The sequence below is a fragment of the Coenobita brevimanus genome, chromosome 44 (genome assembly GCF_032717465.1).
Source record: "Coenobita brevimanus isolate Jiangsu-jjx chromosome 44, ASM3271746v2, whole genome shotgun sequence".
NCBI classification, from domain to species: domain Eukaryota; kingdom Metazoa; phylum Arthropoda; class Malacostraca; order Decapoda; family Coenobitidae; genus Coenobita; species Coenobita brevimanus.
Window position 1 is genome coordinate 15,923,466 of NC_136997.1, and position 14,009 is coordinate 15,937,474.

Here is a 14,009-nt window from a genome sequence, read left to right on the forward strand (position 1 = left end):
CCATCACCATCATCATCTTCACAGCTACCACCGCCAAGACCATTGCCACAACTACCACCACAGCTTCACCCCTACGATCACCATCATCCCAGCTACCACCACCATGATAACAACAACCACCATCATCATCACAGCAACCCCCACCACCACAGCTATCACCACCACTACGACCAATACTACTATCCCCATCTTGTGCTGAATAAAGGCATCTGTTCATAGCATCTGTGAAGTAACAGACATCGAACTATAGATATACACCTCCCCTCCCCCCCTTCTCTCTCTCTCTCTCTCTCTCTCTCTCTTTTCAAAGACGCATGAAACTTCACGGAATGGCCTCACGACCTCTTACATGTGCACGTATTTTAAACACCATTGGGAACAAAATTTCAGGTCCAGGACATCCCTTCAGAAAGTATCAGTTGACATAAGCAGAAAGTGGCCCATCAAGGACCCAGTTCCAACCACACTGCCATGTTTCATAAAAATCCTTGTTTCAGTTTTTGCTGTGCTAAACACACACACACACACACACACACACACACACACACAGAAGATTATAGTATAATAGATATATGAAAAGCATCGCCACTATTAGAAAACTCAAGTTATATACAGGAAGAGTTGTACTGCTTGAAAGTACAGTTTATAAATGGAAAAAATCGAACACTGCTTCTTACAGGACAATTTCAGCATACAGTGTACCACATAATAATGTAACAGGTATGAAACAGAGTAGAATTTGGATTCATTAAGTATGCATAGAACTGTGTGGTGGGCATGGACCTACTGGATCGATCATGGGTCTGCGTCCCAGTACTTGGTCCTCCTTCCGCTCTCTACTAACCCATGCATAAATCTTTCAGTGTTATCTAGACCTTGAACGCAGCATAACTGCCTGACAACCAAACCTCAAAATGTTAATACCAAACGTTTCTTGGTTTGATGGGCATCTCAGTCGTTGATCTGAATTACTTTGGGGGAATTTTCATTATGAACTGTGGCCAAAATTTAACTGTCAGGCAAAAATACTCCAGATCATATTTTGTACCTGAATATGAATATTTGTCGGCAGTATAATTATAAAGTTAGGAGGAGACACCGTGCGTTGCCTTGCCACTGCACTCATCCTCGTCAACATAGGCCTTTGAATCTGTGGCGGATTATTCACCCAGTATCCTGGGATACACAACCATTATATCGTCCAGGTTACCACAGTTATATTCTCTAGGTAATACCTAAGGGAGGTTACTCACTCATCCTGCCACCCCCAACACCCCGACACCACAACATAAAAACATGTATGAGATCCAGCTTGTATAGGTCCAAAATGAGTCCTATATCGCACATAATGAATCTGAAAAACAGCCAGTGAAACTGACACAATGCGTAACAGTGCTCCAGCCCCCATCCCAGATACTGGACCTCACAAGTGATAAGCTTCATACGTAGTAAGTTAGTATTAATACTGCTATGTTGCAATAGTGTTTTTTTACATTATGAACGCTTCATATATGATTAATCACAAATGATATTAGTATTTAGGAAAAAGTATGATTAATATCCAGTATACAACTAGAAATCACTCAGTGCATAACTCCGCCAATGCCATTGCAGGATCCGGATCCGGATCCTCCACAAACTTAATCAATTCTTTCTTGACCCATGGCCCACCCTTCCACAAAATGTCATTGAAATTCATTGAGATCTTTTAGAGATTTTGTGTGTGCAAACGAACGAACAAATAATGGATCCGGCTGATGATCTAGATCACCACCAAAATCTAATGGATTGTTCCTTGGGCTATACCCTACCCGTCAAAAAAATTAAAAATAAATAAGTAAATCAATTTAAAAAAAATAAAATAAAATCAGCAAAATCCATTCATAACTTTCTGAGTATTCCTGCTGACAGACAAATAAATAAACAAACCAATACTGGCAAAAATATAACCACTTGGCGGAGGTCTATCTGTCTATTGCCAAACGCCTCAGTCTAGTAAGAGGTGGCCACAAACAAATCTCCTCCATGTCGTCCTGTTGCCAACCATTCCACTGCCCTGCTCCCAGCTCACTCCCCCTCTCTTATATACCTGTCCCCTCCGTCCCTCCATCACGTCCTTGGCCTCCCTTTCCCTCTCCCCGCCCCCTCCACCTCACTTACATACACTCTCCTCGTCAGTCTCTCGCCCTCCATCCTCTCCACATGACCAAACCACCTCGGTGTGTTTCTCCTAACACTTCCTATCACATCCACATCCACGCCACAATGCTCCTTCACTTCCTCATTTGTCAGTCTGTCTCCGTATGACTTCACATGCTCCTCTCAAATAACTCATTTCCACTGCTCTCACTCTCAATTTATGTCCTTCCAACAAGGTCCAAGCTTCACTTCCATACGTTAGAGCTGCTATCACGATACTGTCATGCAGTAACTTTTTCACTACCATGTCCACTTCTCTTTTTCTTATCACTGCTTACAAAGAACCGGCAACCTTTCTTCCTGGTTGTACCCTTTCAAGCACTTCATCCTCTAAACTTCCGTCCTTATTCATCACACTACTGAAGAACTTAAATGCACTCACATTTTCCATTTCCTCCTCATCCAACCTCGCTGTACATTCAGTGACTTCATTTCTCTCGAAGAGAGGTGTTAAATAAAATATAATGCGGTGTCAAATAAGACTCTGGAATATAAGTCATGTATAATTAATATTTGCCATAATATTACGACCAACTAGTGCAGTGCGGTGATGTCCAACAATCTGTGATGAGTCATTGTTATAGCCATCAAATTTTACAATTACTAAAAAGTGCTCAGGAAGAGCATACATCTGCCAATGCCATTGCCATTAAAAAGGATCCGGATCCGGATCCAGATCCGCCCCCAAAATTTAATTAATTCTTTCTTCGTCCATGGCCCGCCTTTCCACAAAATTTAATTGATATCCATTGAGAACATTTGAAGATATTGTGCGGGATACTCCAGCTCCAGATCCGGATCCCCCTCCCCCCATATTTGATAATTTCTCCTTTGCCCATGGTCCACCCTGCAACACAATTTCATCAAAATCCGTTCATAAACTTCTTGAGTAATCCTGCTAGTATACAGACAGACAAACCACTGCGGGGTAAAAATAACCTAATTGACGGAGGTAATAACTATTGTATGATTCGTACAATGGTTTTGTGCTATATCATTAATAAAAATATAATTAGTATGAAAAGGTATTTCATAATGAAAAGGTGTTATATCATTAATCTCATTGTAAGTTGCGCAGCCATATTGCCAAACATACCGTACAGTGAATATAACCGTGGTGTGAATGAGGATGATGATAAACTGAATGTAAAAAAACATTCGCTACTCATTTATTTCAGTACTATTATGTCAAGTGGTGTATTATGTGCACGTATATTAACCATTAAAGTGCGCGTTGTGAGCGCTTGACGAGCAAGCAAGCGCCATGATATCGTCATTTCCCTGTGATATACATAGTGTTATGACGGAAAATCATTTATACCTTGATTTTGTAACTGAGGCTCGACCCAACCCGGCCTGACTCGACCCGACAGTCTCGCTAAGCAGATGTTAATAACTTTGCTCTTATGTGAGGTAGAGTTGAAATTTTTTCGGTAAGTGAAAAATTTAATCAAAAGATTTTGTTATCATCTAATAACTCACCCATAAAGGTGTAGGAAACCCCTGGAATCTCGAATTTTCCGAGGGTGTGTTCGGCTCTAATCGGTGAACATCAGGCCGTCAATTTCCAGACTTAACAGAGTAAACATCCTTTGCTCCCTTCGCTCGTAATCAGATTTGCAATATTGTTATTCTAAGCTGTAGAAAATGTGATAACATTATACCAGTAAACATATTAAAAGTACCAATATCATCAAATACTGCCACAGATATAGTATATTTTTGGCAATATTAAATGTTTTTATAGTAGTATAGCATTAAAGTTATATTACAGTATAGTAATGTTAAAGTAGTATTAAAAATGGTATTATCGTATTATAATAGTAGTGCTAAATTATACATCCCAGAATGGATATGCATTACACAGTGATATGAAGTGACCTACTGTATTTATCAAGTGTGGACAGTTGAGTGTCAACTTGAGTTTAGCATGATCACACATTACATGTCCATTATGTTGCCGAATGACTGTAAAGTAGGGTGGGTCAAAAATTTAAAATTCGACGAAACATGGCTATTTTGATGACCTATAGTTTGTTTTGACATGAACTTTTTGTATTTAAATGAGTCAGTGGTACTCCAGCAACTTTCAATTTAGTTTTTACGACACTGACTCTCCAAGCATTCAGTGATTACTGGTGACTGGCAACTCTATAAATGATAACCCATTGTTTTGCATTTCTGTTACCAACTACACGAACTGGTACTGGTTAACAGTTTTGAATTTTGTATGAGTCTGCGTACTTTACAGGAATCATGGCCAGTTGCAGCACACGAGAAAGCACGAAAGACTGTTTTCAGCTCATCATGCAGTCTTCCGGTACATCAGTTGCCTACTAACTGTGATGTCATAAGGGCATATTTGGAACACAAATCCACAAATCCGTCACTGAGCATCCAAACCTATGCAGAGACTGTTGCACTTGAAGTAGCAGGAATTTACGAGAAAGCTTCCCTCTCAACAATTACACCAGTGTTGTTATTCGTGTGAAACGCCTGATAGCAAAGGCACAGTAACTTAGGAATTATCCAGTGAGCAAAAGGACTTCCAACACCTACATAGGGAAATTCGCCAGCATTGACACCTTATTTGACATTAGTCGTTGCAAATGTTTAAAAAACATCAATGCTCGTGAAAGGTCTGAGTGTCAGTGCGCTACAGCAGACAAGATATCGCCTGAGGAGTGGCCTGTCTGGGTTAACCAAAACAGTTACAGATACATGTATATTGGTGGAATAGATTGGAAGAAGACAGCACAAAATAAGTGTGCAGCAAATAGAGTGATGAAAAGGAAGCTCTATGAAGTGTCCACTGGAGATACTAAGCAAAATAATGAAGATATAATGACAGCATGTATTGACGAAAGTGATGCCTGTGATGAACAATATGATCAATATGTCGCTGATGATACTGCAGAAGTAGATGAAAGCAAACAGTCAGAACAGTGTCAGAACAGATTATTCTATCCTGAGCTGAGTCGTGCCGTTGATCGATGTCAAGTAAGCAATAGAGACATCTGCTGCATTTTGAATGCAGCACTGAAAGATATGAATATTCTTTGTGAAGAAAATAAAGTTGATCCCAGTAGACTCCGTCGTCAGAGAAAGTACTGGAGAGATGTCACACTGCAACAACATAAAAATGATTTTGAAGGAGATCGTTTGCATCAGTTTCGATGGAAAAATCGATCAGACGCTCAAGAAAACCTCAGATGGTCAGAGAATAGTGAAGGAAGATCACTACTTAGTAGCTGCTTTTCCTGACGCCGTTTACATCAACCACGTTTCTCCCGAAAGTGGAAAAGCAACAGATATTGCCAAGGAAATCATGTCTGTCATTCGAGAAACAGAATCAACAGATTCGTTGCAAGCTATCGTCTGTGATGGGACAAATGTCAATACTGAAAAGAGAAGTGGAGTGATATGGGAGCTCGAAACACAGCTTGGCAGACCACTACGGTGGTTTGTTTCTTTGTTGCAGCTTGTTGAAATAATTTTCCGAAGGTATTTCGAGGCAGTTGATGGTTCGACAACAGGTCTACGAGGCTGCAGAGGAGAAGTAGGTCAATTGCTTGAATTTGACCCAAAAGATCTTCCAGTTGTGGGTTATGAACATGTTGCTGGAAAAACTTGCATTTTACCAGGAGTTGGGCTACATGTACCGTGCATGGCTGGCAGTGCAATTGCCATGTGGAGATGCTATTGAAGGTGTGGGACCATATGCACAACCAGGACCGCTATATCATTCCAGGTGGCTTACGAAAGCTAATCGCGTACTGTGACTTTACATGTCAAAGGAGCAACCATTACCAACCGTAAAACGTCTCGTTTCATTCATTGTGAACTACTATGCTCCTGTGTGGTTTAGGGTGAAAGCCAACAGCTTGTGTCAGGATGGAGCCTAATTTTTCTTCATCATGGTGGAGCCCCTTCAAAAGCGGCCGTTGGAGGATCAGGCGATCATTCGCCCTGTGCTTGCCAATAACAGCTACTTCTGTCACCCAGAGAACATCCTGTTGTCGGCTGTTGCTGATGAAGATGTTGGCGTACGCTCGATGGCGATCAAGTTGATGAAGCAGCCACAGGTGAATGAGAATGATAACCAAGCCTCAGTTAGAATATTTGAAATATCGGCACTGAAGATGAGCTTCGATGCCAAGAAGTACACTGAGCTGGTAGAGTTTTCTTTTGCCACAGTTCCTCCATTGCTGAAGAATAGACTGGACCAAATGGACGAAAGCCAACCCATCATACTGGACGTGTACCCTTGCCATTGCCAAGGAGTGGAACGCTGCGTCAAGGACGTCACATCCACCACAAGTATTTGGGCATGAAACACGTCATGGTATGCTCGTCCAGTGTAAGTGATCACGCAGCTTGTTTGCGAAGCGTGAAAGTAAACAACACTTTTGATGTGTTCAACTGTTCATGCCATTTCTACTGTTTTTCTTTTCCATCAAATAATGCCTTTCATATGATTTGAATACATTTATTTCAACTGTTACTATTATTTTTAAAATTGAAATTTAACACAGAAATTGCATATTAGTTCATCCGAAAAAATAGCATGTGTTTCTAATTTTTTTTTGTGAAAAATAACTATTTTTAGATCCAAGTTGCTGGATTGGGCACGTTAAAATCGAAACATTTTTTTTTTTTCGTAGTGTTATTGTCATTGTAAAGGAGCACCATTCTGACTATGTTTTAACCTGGCAACCCTAAGTTGGCTCCTTTTCGACCCGCCCTACTGTCCACCTTATAATATAAACAACATATACAGTATGAAACACTACAATTTTACATAATCTGTTTCATCAGAAACTACCAAGACTAACCATTATTAATTTTTTTTAGGTAATACTGAGACCCAGCACTAATAAAAACATTCCTAAACTTATTATTATTATTATTATTATTATAATTATTATTATGATCATTATTATTATTATAATATAATATACTACAGCAGTAGGCGTGCGTGTGTGTTTGTGTTTGTTTGTGTGTGTGTGTGTGTGTGTGTGTGTGTGTGTGTGTGTGTGTGTGTGTGTGTGTGTGTGTGTGTGTGTGTTTTGGGCAGCCGAAACTACACATTCAAATAGCACCAAAATTGGCACAAAAATCGCACAAATATTGCTGATGTGAAAAAACTTGGTCCCATCACGATTGAAAAACTTATACTATATTTAATAAGCGATCACATTTTGACCAAAATACGCTGCTGCCGGAGCCCGGCATAGGATCTCCGTAGAAATTTTTGCCCAGAGGTAAAGCTAACAACTGTAGTAGTAGCCGCGTGTCTGTGTGTGTATTTCGGACCTGCATTCGGACAACTTGGGTTCCATTCCCGAAGCTGCAAATAACTCGATCGATTCCCACCGTCACTAACTCAAGAGTTGCAATTGATCACCAGCTAGTTCAATATGGAGGTTGGGCTACTCATGCAGAGACCACAGAAGTCGCATATCTTTAAAATCTCTCCCGTGATATTTAATGGTATACCGTACGTAAGTTCTTCATGATATTATTCTTTAGTAGTTATACTAGTTTCCTAGATATGCTTTAATGCGGTAAATGCAGGAAAACGTTATTATAGAAGCCGTGAAAGCACACCGGGTGTGACTGCATTCATCACATATTTACAAATCTCTAGCTGCACGTTTTGTTTGAAACCCATATAATTTAACTTTCTAAAAGAACAATGCTGCATCTCCAAAATGCTGAAGAAAATTTGCAGAGTTTTTCATATGAAAATTGTACAATGAAGCCGAAATCGTGCAGAGGCGAGACCGCCGGCCGAAATCCGATGACGCCGAGGGCTCCAAAATACCGTACAAACAGTCAAAACAACACGCCAGCGGTGTACCCTGAACAGGGTATTCCTCTAGACTTCAGGAAATACTTCAGTCTAGGCACTGTCCATTTTTCTCTGCAACGGTTTTTCATGATCTTTGTACAGTAGGTCCAGCGGGGCAGTAGACACACGTGAGTTTGTTATTGTTTATAATCGTAACGTACGATCTTCAGCCGTGTGGTGCTAATGTTTCTTAATGAAGAATCTTTACTTGTTTCTCATAACTGTTTATTTTTGTTTTGATTGACAAGTACATAAAATGGATGTAAAATAAGGCTTATCGATATTTAAGGAAGGAAAGATTAATAACCGTCCCCCAACCGAGATGGTAGAATCAGCCCACCATTTCTTTATTTTCTTTGACTATAATACAGCCTCTCTTCCTTATAGCAGTGACTAAAATAATGTTGTTATAATTTCTCTCTTCCTTTTAGTGACACAGAGGGCACATAAAATGAACGGAGTTCAGTAGACCGACTTTGATGTCGAAAATTAAATAATCTGGTGAAAAGTGGCAGTTTTTCCTTGGTTAGTGACATCGGGAAGTGGTTAGCTGCAAAAAATCCAAGTGATAATGTTGCACTAGAACAGTACATAAATGCAAGAGCCCTCCGCAGGAGCAAGGGCAAGGGGCCCGAAGAGCCCACGAGCACTTATTATAATTATTATTATTATTATTATTATTATTATTATTTTATTGTTGTTATTGTTGTTATTATTATTATTATTATTATTATTATTATTTTATTGTTGTTATTGTTGTTATTATTATTATTATTATTGTTATTATTATTATTATTATTATTTGTGGTATGTGGTGGCGACCATCATCCACTCAATTGATGTTGTGCTGCATACTTCTTCCTTAGCCTTTATCATTCTTTTACAGTGTCTGCCCTCCTCTCTTCCAATTTCTCCCATCTTTCCTATCACTTCTTATTGCTTTCCTTTACAAGTGGCTTAACACTGAGTGACAAGAAAAGTGGTTTCCTCTAAGCCACGAAACAACCTACAACGCTGGATGGTAACCATATAACCAAACTATACGTGCTCCCTTGGTGTCAACAAGTCGGTTGGTGGAGGGTTAGTGCCCCTCCCCATAGACCAAATAACTCAAAGTCAAATGGCCACCCCTTACAGGATTATGGCGTCCGGCAATAGATAGATAGATTATTATTATTATTATTATTATTATTATTATTATTATTATTTATATTAATATTATTACTATTGTTATTATTGTTATTATTATTATTATTATTATTATTATTATTACTATTTTTATATTATTATTATTGTGATAAGAAACAGGGAAGTGAGCATGGAAGTGAAAAAGTTACTACATGACAGTATTGTGATACCAACTCTAACGTACGGAAGTGAAGCTTGGACATTGTTGGAAGGACACAAGTCAAGAGTGAGAGCAGTGGAAATGAGTTATTTAAGAGGAGCCTGTGGAGTCACGTGGAGAGACAGGCTGACGAATGAGGATATAAAGGAGCGTTGTGGTGTGGATGTGGCTGTGATAGGAAGCGTTATGAGGAACACACTGAGGTGGTTTGGCCATGTGGAGAGGATGGAGGGTGAAAGACTGACGAAGAAAGTGTATGTGAGTGAGGTGGAGGGGGGAAGAGGGAGGGGGAGGCCGAGGATGAGATGGAGGGATGGGGTGGAGAGGGATATGAGAGAGGGGGGTGTGAGTTGGGAGCAGGGCAGTGAAATGGCGGGAAACAGGGCGAATTGGAGGCGATTTGTTTGTGGCCACCCCAAACGGGATTGAGGCGTCTGGCAATAGATAGATAGATAGAATAATGGTTCTGCTATGTGAGAATTGTTGTATGAAAGATCTGTAGTATGCCACTAATGTTGTCGTTGCTGTTGTTTTATTATTATTTTTTAGTTATTACTTTGAAGGAGGGAGGAGGCGAGGCAGGCCAAGGAGAAGTTGGAGGGATATGGTGGATGAATGTGTGAGGAAGAGAGGTATGGAAGTCGGTGAGGCTAGGGAACTGACAAGAGATCGTGCTGAGTAGATGAATGTTGTGAGAAGTGCATGATCAGGGATTTAGCACCCCTTTTTAAAGTGACAAAGTCCTGGCTGACTCTATCGGATACGTCTGTGAGAAGCTACAGAATATGGTGAAAGTTTTTGGCCTTTTAGATGGAGCCAGGATTCCGGGGCCTTGAATGATGAGCGAATGGAAGCGTGGCCCATTGGACTGGGCAAATTTGAGCTGTCTGCATGTTGCTACTCCTCACTCTGCCCTAGGATAGGAAAGGAGGTCTAGATGATGATAATGATGATGGTGATGATGATGATGATGATTTTTATTTTTATTATTATTATTATTATTACCTCCACCAAAGACGTTATCACCCCTGTCCATTTGTTTGTTGGTTGGTTGGTTAGGTTGTGAGCAAGATTACACAAAAACTATGGACGGATTTCCACGAAACTTGGTTGAAGAAAGGGTCTTGGACCAGAATAGACTCCATTAAATTTGGTGCTGATTCATACAAAGGTGCGGATCCATTTTTTTTTTTTTTTTTTCACTTTCTTTAACATTCCGAGATAGAGCGCTTTTCGACATTTCAGTAAATTTTTCAGTGAATATTGCATGGATTTTGAAAAAAAAAAATAAATAAATAAAAAACAGGCATATTTAGGATGTTGGTATCTACGAATGTGTACAGTTTGGCGCGGATTCATATAAAATTCCAGATCCAGCGGATTTAAATATGCTTTTTATACGGAGGTAGTCTTTTTTCCGTATTGGATTAGACTTGACTGAGTTAAAAGGAACTGCATGTTGGGCCTTGGCGGAAGTACGCTCTGCTGAGTGCCATTCTAGTTATATTATTATTATTATTATTATTATTATTATTGTTATTATTATTATTATTATTATTATTATTATTATTATTGTTGTTATCATTATTGTTATTATTATTATTATTATTATTATTATTATTATTATCATTATTATTATTATTATTATTATTATTATTATTATTGTTGTTGTTGTTGTTGTTGTTGTTATCATTGTTGTTATTATTATTATTATTATTATTATTACTATTATTATTAATACCTCCGCCAAAGAGGTTATGTTTTCACCCCTGTCCGTTTGTTTATTTGTTGGTTGGTTTGTGAACAAGATTACACAAAAACTACTGGACTAATTTCCTCGAAACTTGGTAGAAGAATGGGCTTTGGCCGAGAATACACTCCATTAAATTTTGCGGATCCGGATAAAGGTGCGGATCCAGGAATATTTTTCCACTTTCTCTAACATTGGTGGAGGAATGCACTTTACGAGACAGGGCGTTGGCGGACATATGCGCTCTACTGAGTGCCATTCTAGTTATTATTACTACTACTACTACTACTACAACTACTACTACTACTACTACTATACTACTACTATTACTACTACTACTACTGCTGCTGCTGCTGCTGCTACTAATGCTAATAATACTAATTCTAAGAGAGAGAGAGAGAGAGAGAGAGAGAGAGAGAGAGAGAGAGAGCTCTGCCAACGAGACAGAGGAGGGAAGGGGTGTTCACGAGAAAAAGAGGACGAGTGATGTATTGTTTAGGCCAGCCGGATGTGTACGGGTGGGAAGCTGTGCAGTGTATACACGACTATGGCAGGTGTGGAGCAGCTGTGTATGGGAGCTGCACTGTGCAGTGGCGGTGGCAGCTGGGACAGCCATAGATAAAGTAAACTTAGATGCCTCATCGTCCATTCTTCAGTACAGCGGCTAAGCGTTTGCGATGCCTCCATGTTGGAACGTTCAAGTGTGTAATAGTGGCGCGTACTTTAGAGTGAATTCAGACTATGAAAATTAATGCTGTGTTGTTGTTGTTGTTGTTGTTGTTCTGGTGGTAGTGATGGTTATTGTTTGGTTATGGTGGTTGTTGTTGTCGTGGTGGTGGTTGTTGTGGTGGTGGTTGTTGTGGTGGGTGTTGTTGTTGTGGTGGATGTTGTTGTTGTGGTGGTGGTTTTGGTGGTGGTGGTTGTTGTGGTGGATGTTGTTGTTGTGGTGGTGGTTGTTGTGGTGGTGGTTGTTGTGGTGGTGGTTGTTGTGGTGGTGGTTGTTGTGGTGGATGTTGTTGTTGTGGTGGTGGTTTTGGTGGTGGTGGTTGTGGTGGTGGTTGTGGTGGTGGTGGTTGTGGTGGTGGTGGTTGTGGTGGTGGTGGTTGTGGTGGTGGTGCTTATCGTTGTGGTTGTTGTTGCTATGGTTATGGTGGTGTTGGTGGTTGTTGGGGTTATTTTTGTGGTTGTTATTGTGGTTGTTGTTGTTGTTGTGGTAGTGGTGGTGATGATGATGATGTGGTGGTGGTTGCTGTGGTGGTTGTTGTTGTTGTGGTGGTTGTTGTGGTGGTGGTTGCTGTGGTGGTGGTTGTTGTGGTGGTGGTTGCTGTGGTGGTGGTTGTTGTGGTGGTGGTTGTTGTGGTGGTGGTTGTTGTGGTGGTGGTTGTTGTGGTGGTGGTTGTTGTGGTGGTGGTTGTTGTGGTGGTGGTTGTTGTGGTTGTGGTGGTGGTAGTGGTTGTGCTTGTTGTGGTGGTGGTGGTGTTTGTTGTTGTTGTGGTGGTGATGGCGTTTGTTGTTTATGTTGTTGTTGTTGTGGTGGTGGTGGTGGTTATGGTTCTTGTGATAGTGATGATGGTTGCGGTGGTGGTGATGGTTGTGGTGGTTGTTGCTGTGGTGGCGGTTGTTGTTGTTGAGATGGTGGAGGTTGTTATGGTGGTGGCTGTTGTTGTGGTGGTGGTTGTGGTTCCTGGTTCATCTGATTCACTTCAGTCATTCATTTTGTTGCTGATAGCGATGTTCGAGAGGTGGGTTGGGTCTATACTTTCGAACTAATTTTCAAATAATGAAGAGAGGTCATGTACTTTATCGCTTGTATTAGGCTGCGAATATTACACTGCGAACTTTGTCCATTTATCGTAGCTAACTGTGTGCAGGCCTAGTTTTTCCTCCTCACTTCTGCTCATTTAAATAATTAAATTTATATCAAAGAAAGAAATTCCTATCTAAACGAAAGAAGAGAGTATAATCGCAGAGCACTACTCTGAAGTTTTCATTATCGTACCCTGGCAACCTACCAGGCAAAATGCGTCCGAGTTCGTATCATATTATACACGAATGATATTATTATGTATGACTATATTATTCACGAATATTATTATACACAAACATGTTATACACGAATCACATGCGTCTCATACACGACATCGGATGCACTGTTGAGGGGTAGTTTGCCAGGGTACGATAATAACAACCTCAGAGTCGCGCGCCACAATTAGTACTTTATCTTATTGCTCACCTAAACGTATGAAAGTAAAAGTCTTAATCAGGTGAACAACCAACATTTTCTTAACAGTATTACCATGCCATAAACCTATTTCTTTACTCTCTGTCTAACACTGTAATACATTTATTCCCTCCAAAGATAACTGACAATTTCAAGGATGACATAGGTTCTGTGTGTTTAGCAAGTGAGTTTTGGCATATGACTGTGTGTTTCAGGTTCGTGGTGACGGGGTCCTGAACCTGAGGCATCTACAGGGCGCTTTTATCGTGCTGGCGCTGGGCCTGGTTGCTGCTTCTCTCACCCTGATGATGGAGTTTCTGGTCTAGCCTAGTGTAGCCTAGCCCTAGCCCTTCCTCCACCCTGCATCACCCCAGCCATCCCTCCACGCTCCATCACCCCCCGACCTCCCTCCACCCTACCCTATCCAGCCCTTTCCCTAACCTACCTTTCCCCAGCTCTCCCTCCATCTTGTGTCAGTCCTGCCCATCCTCCACCCCGCCTCTCCTCTGCCCTGCCTCTCCTCAGAATTTCATTTACCCTGCCTCATTCCAGCCCTCTGACTAAGTCCGCCTCTCCTACTCAGCACCAAAAACTCTCGGGCAGGGGTAGATGCGGCCATGAAATTGGATGAATATAA

At 40.7% G+C, this 14,009-nt stretch overlaps 1 protein-coding gene across 1 annotated transcript in view; it reads left to right on the forward strand.

Moving 5' to 3' along the window:
- The window catches only part of LOC145397992 (glutamate receptor ionotropic, delta-2-like), a 173,997-nt gene extending 160,299 nt beyond the window's left edge, over positions 1-13,698 (forward strand). Inside the window, exon 8 of the mRNA XM_080270960.1 lies at positions 13,588-13,698. Coding sequence (XP_080127086.1) covers positions 13,588-13,698 — 111 coding nt within the window. The remainder of the gene's footprint in view (positions 1-13,587) is intronic.
- Positions 13,699-14,009: the final 311 nt, after the last annotated feature.